Raw genomic sequence first — 19,308 nt, 5'->3', positions numbered from 1 at the left:
GCGTGTGTTTGAGTGTGGGCCCATTGAATGAAGGTGAATATGAATTACAGGTATTAAAGGGGACATATCACGCTTTTTTCATCAATATATATTGGTCTAAGAGGTCCCCAAAACATGTCTTTAAAGTTTATGCTCAAAAAAACACTTTGAAATCAGATTTTGGCATGCCTGAAAAACCCTCTTCTTCAGTCCTCCTCAGAACACTCTGTTTTCTCTCTGACCACGCCCCCTCAGGAAGTGGATGTGGCCTCGGCTCTCCAGCACGTTGATCTAATGTTTACATGTTGGCTGAATATACACGGCTGCTCAGAGATCACGTTACTTCAACCCTCTGAATCTGATCCAGAATCTGATCCTGACAGAGAGGCGCCTGCAGCAGGACCTTTCTGAAGGATTGGTCACAGATTTAGTGTTTCTTGTTGTTTTATTTGTCAGTATGTCGACGTGTGTCTTGGTACACAGCTACGAACACGTAGCTATGTGGCTATGCTAACTAGCACTAGCACTTTTCCATGGAAAATAAAAATGATCCACTAGATCTTCAAATCTGCAGACGTGGGGAGTCAAACCGACCTTTGTGTTTATTAAGACAGCCTACAACTAGCATGCCTCCCTCCTAAGCTCCTTGTTAGCACACATGTGTGCAGGGAATGAAAAACAGAGGAGGGGTTGAGTTGTATTTTATACAGTCTATGGGCTGAACAAGCTCCGAGCTCTGACTCTGTTACAGACCAGATGTCGTTGTGACGTATGAAAAACACTGAAAACTGAAACGGCTCGTTTCACACACATTTACAGAAAGGTGGAGAAATCAGAACAGGGGCAGAATGGATATTTTTCATTCTCGGGGGGTTTGTAGACATGCCAGGGACACATTCAGGTAGAGAACCATTAAAAAGTCCATTTTGCATGATATGTCACCTTTAAGAAAACAAAGGAAGTATTTCATTCATTTATTTTATTTTGTAAAAACAAGCACTGGAGTGTATATTTTATTTACAACTTCATTAAGTAAATTATTGAGTTTGTTTGTCTCTATAACGTTGTCTGGTGTGATTTATCTCAGATAGCTGGAGAATTTTTGAGTTAAAGGTAAATTTAACAAAATTACATTTTTTACTCTGACCATTAAAACATATATTAAAGCATCCAAAATTACTTATATTTTTGTAGACTTGACTAAAACCTGAAATATTATTTTTAGCAGTTTATTTCAAAGAAAAGTTATTTCATTTTACAAACTCAGGGCCCCTCTCCATCAGAGTAGAGAGAAGTGGGCTACATTGTTATTATTATTATTATTATTATTATTATTATTATTATTACTGCAGATTAAGCATAAAAAACAGCCCATCTTAATGTATGATGCAAGGAAACACATGCATCTTGTGGAACTTTTTTCCGTCTACACATTTTCACCTCATTCACAGTCTCTTCTCTTCCTGCCAAACAAGATCGTACACGTAATCCTGGCTCTTCTTCCAAAGCACAAAACAAAAGAGAAATGAAGTTCCCCTGGAAAAACAGATGTGGACTCATTTTCCACAAGAAGACATTTAAGGGGGGAAAGCTGTAACACACACACACACACACACACACACACACACACAGAAACCTGTCGCTGCTTGAGCGCCTGTTGGTATCTGTGCTGTTGGAAAAGAGGCGTCATTAGCTCTCCTCTCTGCATCCTGACACCACGTTTACAAACCTGACACACTGAGCCGATTGTCAGCGGGGAAATTAGACGTGGTGTTGTCTTCCTTAAGTGTGCGGCGGTAATTGCCACGTTGTCCAAATAAGACCTAGGACGTGTGTTTTTAACCTCCTGAGGTCTGCCTGCTGACACACCTGAACTTCCTTTGCCTTCGGTCCGTTCAAACACTCGATATATCTGCCTGTCAGTGCAGGATTTACCACAGCACTCAACATCAGTCTGCACGCCGATGCCAGGAAAACAGAGGGAGATAAATGTGACACATCAATGGTTCACCTTTGGCACCATCGCAGCGCTCAGGCTCTTAAGTCGGCTCTATTGTAGAGAGCGCTCAGATTAAATGCTCCCTTTGTTACAGCACAATCCCTGTTTGCATGATGTATGTGTGTGTGGCTTAAGAGGAGCTTTCCTGTTTTGACTTGAGTCGCAGAGACGACTGTCCGATCAGACCTGCAGAGCTAAGAAGACACGCTGCACGTCTCCTCCCTCCAAAACAAACATTACATCTGATTCACGACTCTCACAACCGCTTTCTCATAGATATAAAATGTGATTTTAGGTGAAGCAATTCCCCAAAACTCATCGTCATCTGCTTACTCCTGTCTCTCGTCTTGTGAGATGAGGTAACACGGACGTTAATCTCCATTACTTTCTTTTATTTAAACAGCTGTTCAACATTTCAACTCCAGTTCACACCTGCTACTTCACACACATTCATGACCAATGAAATGAAACTCTGACGCTAACACACTGTCCAGCAGGGGGCGACTCAACCAGAAGCCAAATCAGTCTGATTGTACATCAGTGTGTGAGGAAATGCTGCTCCTCCTCCTCCTCAGCTGATTTATTTCCTCAGTAAACACTAATGACTTTAAGGTGTTTATTGGTCAAAACCCCTTGGCAACAGTCATTAATCCAATATGACCAGAAGAACTGAAGGGACAACCCCCCCCCCCCCCCCCCCCCCCACACACACACACACACAAGTCATGTCAGATGAAAGAAGTAGGAAACAAATGCTGAAGAGACCTTTGTCCTCTGAAAGAGACGCCTTGTTCCACCTTCAGATTTGACAACAAGGGTAACTGAAACTCTTTAATCTAGATTAGAATGATCTGGATTTAGTAAACCCAGGATCTTGATTTTTCAAAAAAAATAATGAAAGGGACCAACTAGAACCAGATTCAGATTTTTGAAGATTACTAATCACCTAATGGGCTCTAAATGGGACTACAGACTACACTCTTTGCACACCATAGACTGTATAAATAATGGACGTAGTATCCATGATGTCACCCATCTGTTCCTGAGCGCTGTTTTGAAGCCAATCGACAGCGGCAGCCATATTGGAAATCAGAACTCAACCAAACTTAGCGTGAGGTAAAGAGACAGGGTTTGAGCCTCCTAGCCAACAGCTATGTGTTCCCGCCTGTCTGTCAAGTCAGTCATGTCCTTATTTAGGTAAAAATCGTAATCTTAAAGGTGACATATCATGCAAAATGGACTTTTTAATGGTTCTCTACCTGAAATATGTTTCCCTGGCATGTCTACAAACCCCCCGAGAATGAAAAGAATCCATTCTGCCCCTGTTCTGATTTCTCCACCTTTCTGTAAATGTGTGTGAAACCAGCCGTTTCAGACTTCAGTGTTTTTGTTACGTAACAACAATATCCGGTCTGTCACGGAGTCAGAGCTCGGAGCTTGTTCAGCCCATAGACTGTATAAAATAATACTGAATCCCTCCTCCGTTTTTCATTCCCTGCACACATGTGTGCTAACAAGGAGCTTAGGAGGGAGGCATGCTAGTTGTAGGCTGTCTTAATAAACACAGAGGTCGGTTTGACTCCCCACGTCTGCAGATTTGAAGATCTAGTGGATGATTTTTATTTGTCATGGATAAGTGCTAGCGCTAGTTAGCATAGCATAGCTACATGTTCATAGCTGTAGCTGTGTACCAAGACACATGTCTACATACTGACAAATAAAACAACAAGAAACACTAAATCTGTGACCAATCCTTCAGAAAAGGTCCTGCTGCCTTTCTGGTAGAGGTCGGTTTTACTCCCCACGTCTGCAGATTTGAAGATCTAGTGGATGATTTTTATTTATCATGGATAAGTGCTAGCACTAGTTAGCATAGCCACATAGCTACATGTTCGTAGCTGTGTACCAAGACACGTCTACATACTGATAAATAAAACAACAAGAAACACTAAATCTGTGACCAATCCTTCAGAAAGGTCCTGCTACAGGCGCCTCTCTGTCAGGATCAGATTCTGGATCAGATTCAGAGGGTTGAAGTAACGCGGGTCTGTGAGCAGCCGTGTATATTCAGCCAACATGTAAACATTAGATCAACGTGCTGGAGAGCCGAGGACACATCCACTTCCTGAGGGGGCGTGGTCAGAGAGAAAACAGAGTGTTCTGAGGAGGACTGAAGAAGAGGGTTTTTCAGGCAGACCAAAATCTGATTTCAAAGTGTTTTTTTGAGCATAAACTTTAAAGACATGTTTTGGGGACCTCTTAGACCAATATATATTGATGAAAAAAGAGTGATATGTCAACTTTAATATATTTTGAACCGTTGCATTAAAAATAAATTCACCCCCCGTACAGATTGTGCCGAGAGAGAAATTAGCGACGTAGACCTGAGCTGTTTTTTGAACCAGGCTGTAAACATGTTTATTTCTGCTGTAGAGATCGTCTTCTTTGAATGGGTGTGTATGTAGTTTCTGGTGTTTCTGCAGCCAGCCTCAAGGAGATGCTCGATGAATTGCAGTTTTTAACACTTCCACATGGGCTTCATATTTTGTGACCAGAGGTTGCTGCTTGTTGCACACAGAGGCAGCGAAAATCCAAACTGAGAGATCCTCACAGATATAATTTATGACTGATATTGAAGATATTTGGTGCAATCCTTTTTTAATACGACCCTAATCTACCGAGTCACAGTAGAGATTCAGGAACCAAGGTGCAAGAATAAAAAAGTGTCTTAGGTGACAACATTGTTATAAAGAGTTTTTTTTTTACCTACTTTAAAGGAGACATCTTATACCCTCTTCTATCCTCTGAACACAGACCCCTGTGGTCTACATGAAGCGTCTGTGCCGAGCTTCGGTCAAATGTATAATACTGATCAAACTCCAGAGGAGGTAACCAGTACCAATGGTTAGTTTCAGTGTGTGTGTCTCTTTAAATGCAAATGAGCTCTTCTTCTCCCCACCCTAAGGTGGCGCTATGGGGCCAACAGCTATCCAAAGAAAACACCTTCACCAGTCAAAACCATCATAAACAAGGACTACATAGAGACTAGATTAACAAAACACAACAACACAACTCCACAGTCCTCAACGCCTCTGCTCTCTGAGGGCAGCAGTGGACCTGAATCCCTCAGAGCAGGTGAACCTGGTTAACTAATCATTAGATCCACCTGCAGGAGAGGAGACAAAGCAAGAGAACATACAGCCAAGGCAGAAGACAAGGCAGACCTCCCCAAAGCATAGCTCTGAAAGTGTAGCTGTGTTTTCAGACAAAGGCAGATCCTGAACAAAGAACTGTGTCTTTGATTTCACATGTTTGGGGTCAGTGGGTACTTGACTTACCCATCTATATGTGCTAAAATACAGAAATGTGGGGTTTTCATATTTGGCCCACTATAAAAAGTTTATTATATATATTTATTATATTATTTTGTTCCTGTAATCCAGCTTGAACCCAGCTCTCTGCTGGGTGCAGTTCAGTCTGCTTGAGGTGATGGTCAGGGAAGATGGAGAACTCAATCAGCTCAATGTCTTGAACAGGGACACTTAAGCTGTTTTCAAAACCGCCTACTATACGAGCAGTACGTAATGATTTGTCATCCTTGTGTTGCTCATGTTCCCTTATCTCAGTGTTTCAAGTGTTTTCTTTTGAATTCAGTTTATTGAACATTTAGTAAGTTTGTTTGCAGCTTTTGTTCTGTTATTATCAAATCTTTTTCATTTAAAATCTGCACTTTGGTCCTCCTTCAGTTTTCCCTCAACGTCACAGAAAGATTAAACCAAGAATGGACCCAGCAGATTTTTTGGGGGGGTTTGGACTTTTGTTTTGGTTTTGGTTGTGTTCTTCGCCTGGGGGTCCTGCTGACAATGGTGTCCTCGCTCAGGGGTCCTGCCGACACCAGTCTTCTCTCGAGGGTCCTGCCAATACCAGTCTTTGCTCTGAGGTCCTGCAGACACCAGTCTTTGCTCTGAGGTCCTGCCGACACCAGTCTTTGCTCTGAGGTCCTGCCGACACCAGTCTTTGCTCTGAGGTCCTGCCAATACCAGTCTTTGCTCTGAGGTCCTGCCGACACCAGTCTTTGCTCTGAGGTCCTGCCGACACCAGTCTTTGCTCTGAGGTCCTGCAGACACCAGTCTTTGCTCTGAGGTCTTGCAGACACCAGTCTTTGCTTGGAGGCTCTACCGACATCAGTCATGTGCCGGAGGTCCTGCTGACACCAGTCTTTGCTCTGAGGTCCTGCCGATACCAGTCTTCGCTCGGAGGTCCTGCTGACACCAGTCTTTGCTTGGAGGCTCTACCGACATCAGTCATGTGCCGGAGGTCCTAATGACACCAGTCTTTGCTCTGAGGTCCTGCAGACACCAGTCTTTGCTTGGAGGCTCTACTGACATCAGTCCTGTGCCGGAGGTCCTGCTGACACCAGTCTTCGCCTGGAGGTCCCGCTGACACCAGTCTTCGCCTGGAGGTCTTGCAGACACCAGTCTTCGCCTGGAGTTCCTGCTGACACCAGCCTTCGCCTGGAGGTCCTGCTGACACCAGCCTTCGCCTGGAGGTCTTGCAGACGCCAGTCTTCGCCTGGAGGTCCTGCTGACACCAGTCTTCGCCTGGAGGTCACGTGACACCAGTCTTCGCCTGGAGGTGCTGCTGGCACCAATCTGTGCACGTAGGCTCTTCTGACACCGGTCTTCAGCCACAGGTCATGCTGACACCAGTCTTCGCCTGGAGGTCAAGTGACACCAGTCTTCGCCGGGAAGTCCTGCAGACCAGATCCAACAGAACAGTCATACAGCATACTACCTTCAGACGTAGTATGCTGTATACAGTATGTACTACATACTACATTCCTAGGTAGTTTGTAGCAGGCGGTTTGAAAACAGCCTAAGTCTTGTTGACAGCAGGAGCTGCAGATCAAACTACCAAGCTCTAAATCAGAGGACGACCCACTCTCCCACTGAGCCGCAGTCTTAAGAATAAAAATCCAAACAGCTGCTACCTCTTGTGTCTGAGCAAGATCCTGACAAGGTGTCAGATCTGAGACCTGCTGCTCTGTTTCTTCTCCTGTCTGGTTTTTGGGTTCTTCCCGTCAGTTTAAAGCATGTTCCTCTTCCTGCTAAGGTACTGTTCCCCGTCCAGTGTTTGTACTGTAGATCATGACACGTGTGTGCAAACTGCTCCCAGGTGGAGCCTCTGGATCCAGGTCATGGAGGTGGTTCAGCTGGCCTTTGATCAGCGAAGCACCTCACAGTTCACCTACACTCATGTGGAGGTCTGGCTGCAGGGCGCTACAGCACCAGCAGCTTATTAATCTGATCAATGACTGGATTGTTGTTGGTGGAGAGATGGATGTTTACAAAATAAATGATCTCAATGAAGCGCCTGACTCAGCTGTGTTACAGTACGAGCAGATTAAAGAGAGCAGACACTGTGTTTGTTCAACCAAGCACAACATGGTATTATATCTACATCACAAGCATTCCTCCATATGTGACTCCTTTCAGATGTGTTATACATTTGAACGGAGCCCTATCTCTGACCTCTGAAAGGTGGGGTAATGACCCACATGCAACACCATCAAAGAACACCACACAGCCTCTCATGTCTTTGTGGGCCGATGCAGGTGTGAGTAAAACTGAGTGCTGCTGGTGTGAAAATACAAAGTCAGACAAGCAGAAGAGGCATTTAGACAAACATCCATGAAAACACCATCATGGAGCCAATGTCACACAGTCATAACCCACAGAGAGAGAGACGGGTATCAGTGAGAGGGAGACACATGCAGAGGTCTGGCCCTGGATATGAAAGCAGCAGTTCAACAGACATGGTGGCCCTGTATGTCAAAACACAACATTTAAGAAGTCTGGAACTGGACTGAACTCAACCTCCTTTTAGCCCACAGACTATGTGACACATCACAAACTATAGGTACATTTCGACCAAGAGTTCCGGGGTCTTTCAGCCCCCAGAACTACTTTCCCCTGAACTAAAAGGTTACTGTGCCCCCATTGTTGTCTGCGTTTCGACTGCGGGGCCGAAGCCCTGGCTAGATTGTGCAAATCAGGCCAGTGACGTATGGACGAAATAAAAAGTAAATGCACTACACCACCAGACCAGTAGAGGGCAGTAAAACAAAGAGGAATGCCATTCATCACAGATGACACCATAGAAGCAGACGGACAGGCAGGTATCATTATGAGCAACACAACAGTTAGCCTGTTAGCATGAAGAGACTCAGCTGGTCTGTTTTAGATGGTGCTATATTTCATCACAGATGGATTCACTGAATCAACACGTGAGAGGAGATAAGCGCGAGTAGCAAAGACGTTTCAACACGGCTTTAAAATCCTTTTGAACTCAAAAAGCCGTGATCACAGAGATCGACCGGTGTTTCGGTTTAAACAGCGACCCTGTTAACTGGAGACTTTCAGCCGGATGCATCCCTCATTAACGTCTTTAGACGATCATTAAATATCTGATGAGGATATTTTGAAATCTTAATAAAAACTAAACTAGTTTGCATTCCCAGGAACTCCCTCTGTGTTTCAACAGCTGTGTAAACTCCACAAACACTGACACGCTCAGCTGAAGGTCTCCAGTTTACAGGGTCACTTTTAAAACCATAACACCGGGAGAGACTCATTCACGGTGGGCTGAGAGAAGACTACTGTTACAAGCTGCTAAATCAAGAGAATCACAGCTTCTTCTTTTGAAAAGTACACACACATACAAAAAAGATAGAACAAATAAAAACTAATGAAAGAAAGAGAAATCAAGTGAATCACAGATGTGTGTGATGTTATTGTGGACGGAGGGAGGAATAAAAACACTGCGGATAATCTACCAATCAGGCACGTTCAGTATTGCAAGCCCTGCCCCCCCAAAGCCCTGGGGCTTTTTGAAAAGTACTACCCCCCTAGCAGGGGCTTTTTAGGGGGGAGATTATCTACCCCTGAACTAAATTTAGACCCTAGTTCCACCGGCCCACCGTAGTGCAGGGGTAAAATCCCAAGTTCTGGGATGAAGTTCCTCCGGTCGAAAAACGCCCTATAAGGTTCCTGTGCCCCCATTGTTGTCTGCGTTTCAACTGCGGGCTGAAGTCGTAGATTGTTCTCAACGCTGCCATAGCCAGACTCCAGACAGACCACCAGAGTGCCCCCTTCAATCAATCAATCAATCAATCTTTATTTGTATAGCGCCAAATCACAACAAACGTTATCTCAAGACTCTTCTACAAACAGAGCAGGTCTAGACCACTCTATGTCAAATTATGAACAGAGACCCAACTTCAAGACAGGATAAGACTCAGTCTGACACCACCTTAATCCACCATGAGCATTGCACCTCACAGTATTTAGATAGTTACAGTGGAGAGGACAAACTTCCTTTAACAGGCAGAAACCTCGAGCAGGACCAGACTCATGTTAGACACACATCTGCCTCGACTGAGTTGGGTCTGGAAAGAGGGATAGAGGGGAGTAAGAGAGAGAAGTGATAGTGATGAGACGAGATGTAGAAGCTGTTGCCACTGGAGTCTCTGTGGACTTCAACCATGTATTTATTTTCTACAGAGCTTATTATTGTATTTGTATAACTTATTGTGTATAGAGCAACTGTAACACATGTTCCTCCCCAGGATACAGAAAATATTTCTGATTCTGATTCTGATTTACTACACCAACATACTGCCAAACCACGCCGTGCTGCCAGATGACGTCTGTCACCTGTGCTTGTGTACATCCAGGTTGTAGAGCTTTAGAGCGTAATAGCAGCAGACATTAATCAGAGCGGCAGCTAGTGGAGGGAGGCTGAACTACAGCTTAGACACAACATAAGACCAACATTTTGGGCCTGCAGTAATAAAAATATGAATGATCATTTGTTTCGCTGACTGGTGCTGAGAATAGTTTAGTCGTCTAAACATGCACATCCAACTTTACTCCATCAAGTATTTGGTGACCAAAGAGAGGCTCCTCAATGAAAGCACTGTAAGGTTTGGTTAATAAGATCTTAATCTCAAAGGTGAGCTGCATCCTATAAACTCATGCAACTATCATACCTGTATTAAATGCAGTGAGGGGTATTTTATTGTATTACAAACAGCACAGCTACCACCATCATCCACTTTGTACACCCTTCATTGTGTATTAGCTGCAACTTTTACCAGCTTTTCTCCCTCACTGGGTCATAACCAAGCGGCAACCTCCGGTCTAAAAATATGAGTCCAATGTGGAAGTGTTAAAAACTGCAGTTCATGGAGGATCCGCTTGAGGCTGGCTCCGGAAGTACCGGAAGTCACATACACATGAATGGGGAAAAGACGATCTTTGCAGCATTAATAAACATGTTTACAGCCTGGTACAAAAGATGAGTGTAGTCTGAATAGCTCATTTCTCGACGTCCTCTCACTGTGAGGGGGGTGAACTTTTTTCTAATTCGGTAATTTAGAAGATATTGAGATTACTAGTCTTCCAATGAGAGGCACAGCTGCCTGCAGGAACACTGCAGCTGTTGGCTAGGAGGCTCAAAGCCCGCCTCTTTACGTCACACTGGCTCGACAGAAGCAATATGGCTGCCGCAACCGTCTCAAAACAGCTCTTCAGAAACAGATGGGTGACGTCACGGATCCTACGTCCATATTTTTTACAGTCTATGGTCATAACCAAGGAGCAACCTCAGGTCTTAAATAAATAAAGGTCATAAATATAACAAATGTTCCATAAAAAATCAATATAGATAAACCTGTAATTACACCCCCCAGCCACTGGAAAGGGAGGGGGCGCTAATGAGCCTTAACACTAGTTGCCACCCAACATTAGACAGAAGCAGAAGACAGCATTAAACAGCCAATCATGTTGCAGGGTGAGAGGTAGGCGGGTCTTAAAGACGTTTGGAGCAGAATGTAAACACAGCTGAGACGAGCGACAGTGACACTGAAGAAAACTGAAAACCTAGCAGCTCAAAGCAGAGTCGTTAATCTGACACTGAGTCGACTCTGAGTTAACTATTAACTTCATACACTTCATTAAATCTACTTTCAGGATGTGGGTAAAGGAAGAGCACAGAGACAACTTCTGCTGTGAACAGGTTTAATGTCCACCACGACCGTAGGACAACTGAACACTGAATAACTGTGATGCATTCACTGCACTGTGGGAAACAACATCACTCTGCCTGTAACCCTTAGTAATGTTAAAGGGGAGAGCACAACTTAAAACAATACTATAAACTGATACACAGAATATTATTTGGTATCTTTGTTGTAAATGTAAATAAAATAATGCAAATAAGCTCAACCTGAGGAAAATAAGAACCTACAAACTAAAACTTCACTAAAATCTCATCTTCCATTAAAGACCTGCTTCCTGTTAGCACCGTCAGAAATGATGGATTCAAGAAGTTCATCAGAAACTAAATCCAGATACAAACTAACAAACTGTCTTCAACTTTCACTCAGGAGCAAAAATCTGACTTTACATTTAAATGAAATAATGATTTGATATTTATCATGATAATTATGGATATAGACTGATATCAAATGTTTTATCGTGATAACATAATTTCCAATATCGCCCAGCTCTACTCACTACGATAACAAGTAACCAGAGGAGGTGGGTTCAGCAGAGTGGTGTACAGGTAGGCGTCTGCACAGGTAGCTAGCTGTAAGAGCTTGGGGACTTGACTTATATGTTATAGAAAGTAATGCACAGGGAGAAAGCGTACGTGAGCACCTACAGAGTGAAGTGCATGACAAAACTAGTTTACTAGCTGAAACCAGAACCTTATCTCAAAAGAAAGAGCGGATTTTACAGCCACAATGAAGACACATGATGCATGTCAGTACAGCATCCACATACAGCCTGATCCTGCACACCGTGACGCTCCCCGTTGATTAAGCAGCTGGGAGGAGGGGGCCTCCAGAGAGGAGGGGCCGTGCAGCACGCTGAGGTGCACAGTGACAGACTGAAGACAGACTGAAGACAGACTGAAGGAGAGGGAGGACGACCATGTGCAGCTGATGATTAAAGATGAGTCCAGAGAAACAGAGGAATAAGAACACAGAGAGAGGAGCGGGGTCCTTACGTGTGTCGGGTGTCTGCCGTGCTGCCCGATGGACGGTCTGTACTGGTGGAAGTCAGTCAGGATCACACACACTCTCTTCTCCATCCTCACAGCTCACAGCCGCCTGCCATGCTGTCTGCACCCGAGCCGGCTCCAGGGAGGAAGTGAAGCATGTGAGTGTGTGTGTGCTGTCTTGAGGCTGTGGGTGTGTGTGTGTGTGTGTGTGTGTGTGTGTGTGTGTGTGTGTGTGTGTGTGTGTGGGAGAGAGGGAGGGTGTGTAAGTGTGTGTGAAAGTGTGTGACGCCTGCTATCTGACCCTGAGGAGCTGGAGGGAGGAGAGGGGGAGGGAGGGGACGGGCAAAAAGAAAACACAGACGAGCTTCAACAGTCACACACACGCACGAATGCTCGCATGCACGCACGCACACACACACACACACACACACAAACTTCTCCCTCCTGCCAGATGAAGCGCACCACCTTCTGACAGCAGTACAACACTGGGAGACAGTAATGTGCAGCACACCTACGCACACACACACACACACACACACACACACACACACACACACACACACACACACACACACACACACACACACACACACACACACACACACACACACACACACCTTATCTTACAAACACACATTCCTAAGGTGGAGAAAAGCGACCCTCCAAAGAGGCTAATTTGCAACCAAAACATGTTGACTCATTCTTTAAATCCTGATCCTCTTCCTGATGGTCTCAGAGCGTCCTGGTCGCAGATTAAATCCAGAAAAAGTGAAAAACAGAAATTAAACAGGTTTTTAAAAATGTCAGGACTCATAAAAGACAGAAGCACAAAACCCCATCAAGAAAGAAAAAAGCTTCTCACAGAGGGAACACGTCATATTCTGTGAGTTAAGATCATCATCATCAATCTTTATTTGTATAGCGCCAAATCACAACAAACGTTATCTAAAGACTCTTTTACAAACAGAGCAGGTCTAGACCACTCTATGTCAAATTATGAACAGAGACCCAACACCAAGACAGGATAAGACTCAGTCTGACCCCACCTTAATCCACCATGAGCATTGCACCTCACAGTATTTAGCTAGTTACAGCAGAGAGGACAAACTTCCTTTAACAGGCAGAAACCTTGAGCAGAACCAGACTCATGTTAGATAGACATCTGACTCGACCGAGTTGGGTCTGGAAAGAGGGATAGAGGAGAATAAGAGAGAGAGGGAGCGGTGATAGTGATGAGACGAGTAGTAGAAGCTGTTGCCGCTGGAGTCCAGCACGTCTGTATTGTCTCATCAGAGGAACCTACGAGACAAGGGAGTTCAGGGACTCCAGAAAGGTCTATGGTTAGTAACTTTAATGGGACAGGGAGAGTTGAAGTAAGTGATGAGGGGGTTGGTGGGAAGGGGATGAGATAGGATCCCAGTGTGTAAGTGTGTAAGTACTCCCGGCAGTCTAACACAGGACTTCCACCATCCATGTTGTCTTTCTGGTCCTCTGAAAACCTCTGACCTGTTGGCTCCAGGCCTGGCTCCTCTCATCATGACGGTTTGTTGTTGTAGTGAAGTGAAATACGATCTGGTGATAACACAGAGTGTTTTATTCTGGAGCAGATCCAGTGGAAGTTAACACATTGACTAGAATAGAAACCTATCAGATCTGGTGCTGTGAGAGATCGGAGACTGACCAGACACGGATCTCGTGGAATTTCGCTGTAAGCCTATAGCAGCATAACTTAGAGCTGGTCCAAGCCTGATCCAGCTCTAACTATAAGCTTTATCAAAAAGGAAAGTTTGAAGCCTACTCTTAAAAGTAGAGAGGGTGTCTGCCTCCCGGACCCTGAACCTGACATCTCTGTGCTGACACCAAACGACACAACTTACAAACTAACTTGTTTCAACGTCTGATTCAGGGAGGACTCTACACCCTAACTTAAGACCCAACTCATGCAGAGCTGCTGCAACAGGTCGCTTTAAGTGTTCTGCATCATGTGTGTACTGCAGCTCCAGGAGGTCCAGGATCAATACAGGTGTTATAGCTTACTGCTAGGTTAACCTGCAATCGTGCTTCAGTCGCCTGAAGTCACAATAAAGTAGACAGAGCTGGCAGCTTGAACAACCAGACTGATGTGTTTTAATAAAACACATGAAATCAAACCAGTCATGTGGGACTAACTGGTGTCAGTGAGAACCAAGTAATGAGCTTCACTCTGCGCCGGGCTTTTCATCTATACCTGTGTGTGTCAGACCGTCGTCTCCGGGGCCTCCGGCGGCTGCAGGCGGGAGGAAATCATGCACAAAATGAAATGTTTACCTTGCAGCTAAGGAAAGGTGACAGCAGAGGTAATCTACCCTCTTTCATCTTTGGGGTATGGAGGGAAAAGGTCGTTTAAGTTTTTAATCAGGCCGACAGTGGAAACTTTGGATTCTTACAGGCTTATTGTCTGACGGGGATCAGATGACAGGCAGCTTCTGGCGTGGGTTTCGTAAAGCTCCAAGTCGAGCGGATGTCAGCGTGTGTGCAGAGCTCAAGAATTTGACCCGGTACTGATGAAAAAACACACTGTATGTCAAACTCGATTCAGGCTTTGAGTGGAAATACAGTGTGGAGACTCAGCAGGCAGCCACACCGCTGCAGGTCAGATTTAGATGTTCATGTAGGAGGAGCTCAGAGAGTGAAGTCAAAGAAAACACAGACTGAGGAATGATGCTAATTAAAAAAGGTCCAAAAGAAAGAAACATCTGAAAAATGCTACAAATAAAAAACAGGGCTGAAGGGATAGGAAAGGGATAGGAAAGAAGGAGAAAGGTGTTGGACCAATGTCAGCTGGAGGCAGGAGGACATGATGGAACTGGAGGGGTAGAGACTCTTGGCTGGGAAGACGTCTCTTCATCAGTCTAATGGTATGTATCTCCAAAAACAGCTCCAAGCAAAGTGTGTGAGCGTCTCTGATGTTGAACACGCTCTAAAAGCCGTGGAGGTGACTCATTTTATCAGAATGTGCTTCAACGTATGGCATCGCCAGTCGCTCTATTAGTCCGGCCTCTGCTGACGGTGTTCTGATGCAGCGTTTGCAAACAGGTTATTTATTTCAGCATTATAATTCATTACCCATCAGTGTGGGTCAGCAGGTTTAGATGAACGAATGATGCTGCTTCAAAGTGTGCAAGGAGGAGTGAATCTGGAGGAGTGAAGGTTGAGGCGCAAAGGTGGAGGAATGGGGGTGGAGGCCTGAAGGTGGAGGCATGAAGTTGGAGGCATGAAGGTGGAGGCCTGGAGGTGGAAACGAGGAGGTGGAGACGTGAAGATGGAGGTGGGGTGTTGGAGTCATGAAGGTGGAGTATTGGTGGTGGAGGCCTGAAGGTGGAGGCATGGAGGTGGAGGTGTGGTGTTTGAGGCATTGAAATGGAGGCATGGAGGTGGAGGTACGGAGGGGTAAGCCTGAAGGTGAAGGAATGGTGTTCAAGGCGTTGAGGTGGAGGCATGGAGGTGGAGGTGCAAATGTGAAGGCGTTGAAGTGGAGGCATGGCGGTGGAGGTGTGAAGGTGGAGGTGTGAAGATGGAGGCATGGAGGTGGAGAAGTGAAAGTGGAGGATGAGGCCTGAAGGTGGAGGCGGGGTGTTTAAGGCATTGATGTGGAGGCATGAAGTTGGAGGCATGAAGGTCGAATAGTGAAGATAGAGGGGTGGAGGCGGAGGAATGAAAGTTGAGGGTGAAGATGGAGGGGTGAAGGTGAAGGCATGGAGGTGAAGGACTGAATGTAGTGTTAATTTTGGTGTCTATTTTAGATTTAGTCTTAGTCTATAGATGAAATGCCTGTTAGTTTTAGTCACATTTGAGTCTTTCAGCCCTTTTTAGTCTTAGTCTAGTTTTAGTCGACGAAAACTCAACATTTGTTAGTCAGATTTTAGTCTTTGATTTTTGCCAAAACATTTTCTCTCTTTAAAATAATTCATGTAGTCAATCAGATATCAGTATCAGGGTTACCAAGTGTTCAAATAGTCAATATTTCACTCTTTTAACATTTTTGTGTAATATCTTAAGTTAAATGATTTAACCTGCTAAAAGTAAATTGAGGAGGCCAATGAGAGGAAGAGGGCAAAGTACACCGAGCTGGTGGAACAATGCCGAAGCAACGGGTGGCGAGCAAGGTGCAAGCCCATTGAGGTGGGATGCTGAGGGTTTGTGGGCCAGTCCCTATGCAGGGCCTACAATATGCTCGGCATCACAGGAAGCAGTAGGTGAAGGGCCATCAAGTCGGCCACAGAGGCAGCAGAAGTTGCTTCAAGGTGGCTGTGGATCAGGAGAGGAGACCCGTGGGTGGGGTAGAGCTACCTGGACACAAGCCGGGGCTTGATCAACCCCGGCTGGGTCGCCTGGTTGAGGGTGTCTGATTGTTGAAAGACCCGAAACACCCAATAACCCCAGGTTACATCACTGATGATGTGTCCAGGTGCATCACAAGTTGATGTATTTCACATTTAACCTGCTAAAAGTAAAAAGAAAACATTCTTGGTGTGACCACTATGAAGATATTTTGATTCTTTTGATTCAAATAAAAATGCCATGGACACAATATAAGGGATGAATTGCACTTTTACGACAGTCCCTGAATGCACCTCGCAGTGACAGAGGCACTGGACAGTCAGTTCAAGGCACTCTGAAATGCATCTGCATCTTTGATGACGAGGAGTTGATCCAGACTTACTAAATGTGTCTGGAGGTATGGAGGTGTAGTATTGAAGGTGGAGGCATTGAGTTTGAGGCATTGAGGTGCAGGTGTGGGGGTGTAGGCCTGAAGGTGTAGGATTGAAGGTGGAAGCATGGTGTTCGAGGCATTGAGGTTGAGGCATGGAGGTGGAGGCGTGAAGGTGGAGGTAGGAAGATGGAGGCATGCAGGTTGAGGCGTGAAGGGGGAGCAGAGAAGATAGAGGAGTAGAGGTGGAGGAATAAAAGTTGAGGGGGAAGATTGAAGCTCGGAGGTGGAGGTGTGAAGATTGAGGGGTGGAGGTAGACGCGTGGAATTGTAGGCATGGATGTGGAGGCATGGAGGTGGAGGTGTGAAGGTTGGGGCCTGAAGGTGAATGAGTGAAGGTGGAGGTGAGAAGGTTTGGAGGTGGAGGCGTGAAGGTGGAGGTGAGAAGGTTTGGAGGTGGAGGCATGAAGGTGGAGGTGTGAAGGTTTGGAGGTGGAGGCGTGAAGGTGGAGGTAGGAAGATGGAGGCATGCAGGTTGAGGCGTGAAGGGGGAGGAGAGAAGATAGAGGAGTAGAGGTGGAGGAATAAAAGTTGAGGGGGAAGATTGAAGCTCCGAGGTGGAGGTGTGAAGATTGAGGGGGGGAGGTAGAGGTGTGGAATTGTAGGCATGGATGTGGAGGCATGGAGGTGGAGGTGTGAAGGTTGGGGCCTGAAGGTGGATGAGTGAAGGTGGAGGCTTGGTGTTGGAAGCGTTGAGGTGGAGGCGTGAAGGTGGAGGTTGTGAAGGTTTGGAGGTGGAGGCGTGAAGGTGGAGGTATTGAGTTTGAGGCATTGGTGGTGGAGGAATAAAAGTTGAGGGGGAAGATTGAAGCTCCGAGGTGGAGGTGTGAAGATTGAGGGGTGGAGGTAGAGGCGTGGAATTGTAGGCATGGATGTGGAGGCAAGGATGTGGAGGCATGGAGGTGGAGGTGTGAAGGTTGGGGCCTGAAGGTGAATGAGTGAAGGTGGAGGTGAGAAGGTTTGGAGGTGGAGGCGTGAAGGTGGAGGTGAGAAGGTTTGGAGGTGGAGGCATGAAGGTGGAGGTGTGAAGGTTTGGAGGTGGAGGCGTGAAGGTGGAGGTGTGAATGTTTGGAGGTGGAGGCGTGAAGGTGGAGGTAGAAAGATGGAGGCATGCAGGATGAGGCGTGAAGGGGGAGGAGAGAAGATAGAGGAGTAGAGGTGGAGGAATAAAAGTTGAGGGGGAAGATTGAAGCTCCGAGGTGGAGGTGTGAAGGTTGAGGGGGGAGGTAGAGGCGTGGAATTGTAGGCATGGATGTGGAGGCATGGAGGTGGAGGTATGAAGGTTGGGGCCTGAAGATGGATGAGTGAAGGTGGAGGCTTGGTGTTGGAAGCGTTGAGGTGGAGGCGTGAAGGTGGGGGTGTGAAGGTTTGGAGGTGGAGGCGTGAAGGTGGAGGAAGGAAGATGGAGGCATGCAGGTTGAGGCGTGAAGGGGGAGGAGAGAAGATAGAGGAGTAGAGGTGGAGGAATAAAAGTTGAGGGGGAAGATTGAAGCTCGGAGGTGGAGGTGTGAAGATTGAGGGGTGGAGGTAGAGGCGTGGAATTGTAGGCATGGAGGTGGAGGCATGGATGTGGAGGCATGGAGGTGGAGGTGTGAAGGTTGGGGCCTGAATGTGGATGAGTGAAGGTGGAGGCTTGGTGTTGGAAGGGTTGAGGTGGAGGCGTGAAGGTGGAGGTGTGAAGGTTTGGAGGTGGAGACGTGAAGGTGGAGATAGGAAGATGGAGGCATGCAGATTGAGACGTGAAGGGGGAGGAGAGAAGATAGAGGAGTAGAGTTGGAGGAATAAAAGTTGAAGGGGAAGATTGAAGCTCGGAGGTGGAGGTGTGAAGATTGAGGGGTGGAGGTGGAAGAGTGAAGGTGGAGGGTTGGTGGTTGAAGCGTTGAGGTGGAGGCGTGGAGGCATGAAGGTGGAGGCTTACAGTTAGTTTCTCAGGCTTCCTTGAAGCTGTCCTGTAGAAGGAGCTCATATCAATAGAACTCCTCTGCTGAACCTGTTTGTCAGTTGGAGCTCCTCAGATTCAGGTCTGGGGATTTCCTTGTTGAGTCCTTAATGCTGGTGCAGAGGATTTCTCAGGTTTACTCTGGAAGCCTGCCATGACTCTAAAGATGCCACCTACTGTTGGAGGGAGGGCTCGTCTCATTTTCTCCAACGACTACACCCTCTTATATCCATCACCATCATCTCTGAAGAACTCATTGAAGCAAACACGCACTGAGACCAGATCTGTGGTTTGTCTCTGTAGAGACAATCAGAGGATTTATTCTGACCCGTCTGCCTGCAGTGAGCTGAGTCCACACAGAGAGGCTCTGAGGTTCTGCTGTCAGAGCATGAAACTCTCTCCAGGATCACAGGTGGAGGAGAAACACTCCTGGAAGCTGCAGCAGGATAAGCACCAGCTTTCACCTGTTAATTGCAGTTCTCCAGCCGCCCTGAAACACAGTCTGATTATAGACTTTGATTTGTTTTTAGTCTCTGCAGATCCTGGATCAGATCACCTGTGCTCCCTCTGTCT

The 19,308-nt window shown here is 46.1% G+C and overlaps 2 protein-coding genes across 2 annotated transcripts in view; both read right to left on the bottom strand.

Moving 5' to 3' along the window:
• The window catches only part of LOC117830060 (putative uncharacterized protein MYH16), a 123,564-nt gene extending 111,367 nt beyond the window's left edge, over positions 1 to 12,197 (bottom strand). The window contains exon 1 of the mRNA XM_034707979.1: positions 12,053 to 12,197. Coding sequence (XP_034563870.1) covers positions 12,053 to 12,136 — 84 coding nt within the window. The 5' untranslated portion in view covers positions 12,137 to 12,197. The remainder of the gene's footprint in view (positions 1 to 12,052) is intronic.
• A 2,950-nt stretch (positions 12,198 to 15,147) lies between these two features.
• LOC117830463 (extensin-3-like) lies at positions 15,148 to 18,762 on the bottom strand. Its single transcript, XM_034708598.1, has 2 exons — positions 16,749 to 18,762; positions 15,148 to 15,641 (listed from the first exon to the last, which is right to left on the bottom strand). The coding sequence occupies exons 1-2, from the start codon at positions 18,760 to 18,762 to the stop codon at positions 15,148 to 15,150; spliced, it is 2,508 nt and encodes an 835-aa protein (XP_034564489.1).
• Positions 18,763 to 19,308: the final 546 nt, after the last annotated feature.

This window comes from Notolabrus celidotus, chromosome 18, assembly GCF_009762535.1.
Source record: "Notolabrus celidotus isolate fNotCel1 chromosome 18, fNotCel1.pri, whole genome shotgun sequence".
NCBI classification, from domain to species: Eukaryota; Metazoa; Chordata; class Actinopteri; order Labriformes; family Labridae; genus Notolabrus; species Notolabrus celidotus.
The sequence above is the reverse complement of the archived record's forward strand: the minus strand, read 5'-3'. Positions and strand labels throughout refer to the sequence as shown.